We start from the raw sequence: 4,211 nt of genomic DNA, 5'->3' as shown, positions 1-4,211 counted from the left end.
ATCTAATGTGAAGAAGTGGTGAAACAAGGAAGTAAGACAATGGGGTTGCTTCCAAAATTTTAGAAGTATTTTTTCTGAAAGAGCATGCTTATAAAAACATAGGATCTGACCATTTTTTAAATAATTTGTTTAAGTTTAATATTTTTAAAAAATTACTTAATTCGGCGCGCCTTCAATGTTTATGCTTCTGTCCGATGACATCACAAATGATGAAATGCCATTCTGCGTTGCCATTCGCAGAAGCAAATATTTAATTCGCAACTTTACTCACGTGTATTGGCAACGATAGGGTTGATAGCAAGCGTAGAGCGCAATTTTAATTCGCTTCTTGATTATCACAACGTGGAATCGCGGTAGTAAGATGCAGCAAAGTGCATCATTTGTGACGTCAACAAGAGCACGCTTTGTCTCAAAAATCAGACATTTAAAAAAATTAATTAAAAAATAACTATTGGGAAAATGAAAATATTTTCTGGGTCCCTGTCTTTTTTTTTTTTTTTTGCTTATTCTATCAATTTCAATGACAAAAAGTACTACTTTTGACTGAAGGAAACAACCCCATTCAGGTTCGAAGGTGATCACTTTCCACACTTCAATGGCTGTTGGTCTGGTACTGCACTTTAATGCTACCCAAAATTTCTAACCAACCCCCATCAAAGTAAAAGGAAACATTTCATGGGCGAGGCATTAGCCGAGCAAAATTTAAAAAATAAATAAACAAGAAGACACAGACAGCAAACAGCCAAGAACCACCACCATCGAATAAGGGAGAACGCCCTTTTACTTTCCCCATTATCAACATTTCATCTTCGTCCATCATATGCAAGAGGCTACTACATAATCAAAGACGGTTCCAATAAAAAATAACCCATAAAAATACGCATTACAAAAATTGCGCCATTTAAATCAGTCGTTTTCCTCGCCACCAGGTTCAAGGTTCCAGCTCCAGTTCAAAAAGAAAAGCTGGGGATTCTATTGAAAATGTTCTTTCTTAATCACGACCTTGATGGTATGTGGCACAGGACAAAGCAATTTCCATTGTTCCCTTGGCCGTCTGCTCTTCCTATCTGTTGCTAAATCGCTCCCGTGTAGGTGGAGAGGATAATCCGGAGGAATGTCAACAGAAAACAAAAGAAGTGGAAACGCCTGCTGCGTGAAGAAATTTTCCAAGTGAAGAAGTAATTTGAATGTAGGCAAGAGTTTAGTAACACTTGTTCAGCAGTAGTAAGTAGTCTTGTCCTAACACTGAATTTCAAAAAAAAAAAAATTAATTTGAATTTTGTCATCTGGAATTTAAATTATGTTTTTCGCAATCACGAGTGTGTGTATGTAGGCATGTGTGTTCGTGTGTGGGGGGGGTATGTGTGTTTGTGTGTAGGGGGCATGTGTGTTTGTGTCTGTGTGCAGGCATAAGTGTGTGGGTAGTTGTCTGTATGAATGTGTGTGTGGGGGAGGGTATGTGTATGTGTGTATGCATATGTGTTTGTGTCTGTGTGCAGGCATGAATGTGTGGGTAGTTGTATGTATGTGTGTGTGTATGTATGTGTGTTGGAATTTTAATTTTATTCTGTCGTGATGTATTAACTGTTTCATTTGTTTAACCGTATGCAAATTTCTGTAGCTTAAGAAGGTATTTAAGCAGTCGACTGTATCCATGTGTGGGTGATTCTATGTGTTGATTTTGTCTGTTTAACATGTTCTGTATATACTTTTATTTTACGTTAATTCTTGAGTATAAGAATAAATATATTTTAAATTAATATGCTAGTTATCTCTCAGTTTCTAACTACACCAGGCAATGGCACTGCGTGCACAAACTCTGCTACTTATCGGAATATTGGTTATGGGCCTTCTTCATGCGTTAAAAGGTCCAATAGTTGCAAACTGGTGTAGTATTTGAAAACTATTGAACTGTTTGAAAAATTGAAATGGCTCAAGTGCAAGAACTTTCGTATACATTTCCAAAGCTGTCCGACTATAATTATGCGTCCTGGAAACTCGACATAAAGTGTGTTTTGATTGATAGAAATTGTTACGAGTTTGTTACAAATGCTGAAGAAGTCAAATGTGATGACGCTGCGTCTGAACGAGATAAAAGAGACTTTGAATGGCGTAAACGAAGGGCTTATACCACCATTTATCAGTCCGTAGAAAGGAAATTTCAAATTCTCATCGCACAAACAGAAAGTGGAAAGGAAGCCTGGGAAATTCTCAAGTTAAATTTCGAACCGACATCCCGAGCACGTTTAGCTGGATTACTGGATGAATTCTTTGAACTGAAATTTAACCCGAGAGAAGAAACTGTTGGTTTATTTTGCAAGAAAGTGGAAGAAAAAACGCTACAAATAAGAGATGCTGGTTTTGACATGCCAGAGTTGTTACTGTGTTTCCAACTTATACGCCGGTTACCCGAAGAATATGATAACTTAGTTCAAATACTGTACAGATTAGAAGATAAAGATTTTACGCTGGAAAATGTATCGAAGCAACTTATCACCGAGTTTGGAAGAATTTGTTTGAAACGCAAAGATGAAGGGAAAATTATAGCTGATGCATACACGACAAAATTTAAGTCTCCTGACGAGAAACCTCCAATGCAAAAGAATTTCGGAAATAGAAAGCCATCGTCTTCAAGCAGTGGAAGCGACCTGGATCCTCGAAAAAATTGGAATTCTTCACGACTTAATCGTATGGGGCCGAAATTTAGCTGCAATTACTGCGGGAAACTAAATCATTTGGAAGAAAAATGCTTCAAAAAAGCCAGAGATCTCGAGAGAAAACAAGCTTTATATTGCGAGTCTACAAAACAGACTGAATTAGCTTTCAACACTTCATCCATTGATAGACAGATAGTAGAATTTCTGATAGACTCTGCGTCGACTTCACATTTTGTAAATGACAAAGAACTCTTTAGTACTTACCGAGATATTCCTCATCAAAAAGTACTGATTGGTGACAAAGACAGTTCCTCCGAAGTCCACGGAATTGGCGATATAGACTTTACTATCCAAGACAGGAAAGGTAATATAGACATTATTTTGAAAAATGTACTTTATGCACCGAACATGAGGAGAAATTTAATTGGTGGGGCTAATGTAGACATTGCAGGATGTAAAATTCTATGGGGAAATAATAGAATGGTTGTGTATGATAAATTTGACAAATATCTGTTTACTGTACCCCGCGTAAATAAATTGTATGTAGTTAAAGGTTACGCAACAAATTGTAAAAATTTTGCTTTTTCTACTAGCTTAAGTTCTGAAATTGTTCACCGTAGATTCTGTCATACTAATTTACCTTTATTAGTAAATATGAGTAAAAATAATTGTGTAAAAGGAATTGAAAATATTAATAGTAAAAACGTAAATAAGGTTTGTGAAACTTGTGTTGTAGCAAAATCTGAAAGAATGTCGTTCAAGAGAGGTTACCAGTACAAACGTAAATCTAATCAAGTTCTCGAAAGAGGGTACATGGATTTATGGGGTGCTTCTCCAGTTGACTCTTTAGCAGGGGGAGATATTTTTTGTCAATCGTTGATGATTTTTCTAGGAAAACTGAAGTTCATATAATAAAAGACAAAACTGAAGTTTTTGAATGCTTTAAAAAGTATTTAGTAAAAGCTGAAAGGCAGACAGGTAAAAAACTAAAGTGCGTGCGAACAGATAACGGTCTTGAATTTACGCATAAACAATTCGAGAAATTTTTGACCGAATTAGGAATAAAAATTGAAAGATCTTCAATTTATACCCCGGAACAAGTAGGAGTCGCGGAAAATTTCAATAAAGTAGCTATGAATGCAGTTCGAGCAATGCTACAGGACAGTGGATTGAAACCTGAATTTTGGGGGGAAGCTCTTTTGATGTATGTTCACACGAAAAATAGAACCGAACACAGTTTAACGGAAGGTCTAACGCCACAGGAAATATGGACGGGATTCAAACCTTCGGTAAGACATTTAAGAATTTTTGGATCTTTAGCATATGTTCACGTTCCTAAAGTTAAACGACATAAACTTCAACCTAAAGCTTTTATAGGAATTTTAGTTGGATATGCGAACAAAACTAAAGGGTATAGGATTTATGTTCCAAAAGAAAGGAGAGTTATAGAAACTATACATGTGCGTATAGATGAAAGTAGAAATGGAGTAAATGCATTATTTGGGAAAAATAATTCTTATAAGTACACGAATTCAAACTTAAATCAATGCCCAA

General features: G+C 36.1%; 1 protein-coding gene across 1 annotated transcript in view; it reads left to right on the top strand.

Annotated features, from left to right (window-relative positions):
• Window positions 1-1,928: 1,928 nt before the first annotated feature.
• Window positions 1,929-4,211, top strand: part of LOC129224231 (protein bark beetle-like) — a 162,217-nt gene continuing 159,934 nt past the window's right edge. Inside the window, exon 1 of the mRNA XM_054858652.1 lies at window positions 1,929-2,942. Within this exon, the coding sequence (XP_054714627.1) occupies window positions 1,929-2,942 (1,014 nt within the window). The remainder of the gene's footprint in view (window positions 2,943-4,211) is intronic.

This window comes from Uloborus diversus, chromosome 6 (genome assembly GCF_026930045.1).
Source record: "Uloborus diversus isolate 005 chromosome 6, Udiv.v.3.1, whole genome shotgun sequence".
NCBI lineage: Eukaryota > Metazoa > Arthropoda > Arachnida > Araneae > Uloboridae > Uloborus > Uloborus diversus.
This window is presented reverse-complemented; position numbering and strand designations above follow the sequence as displayed.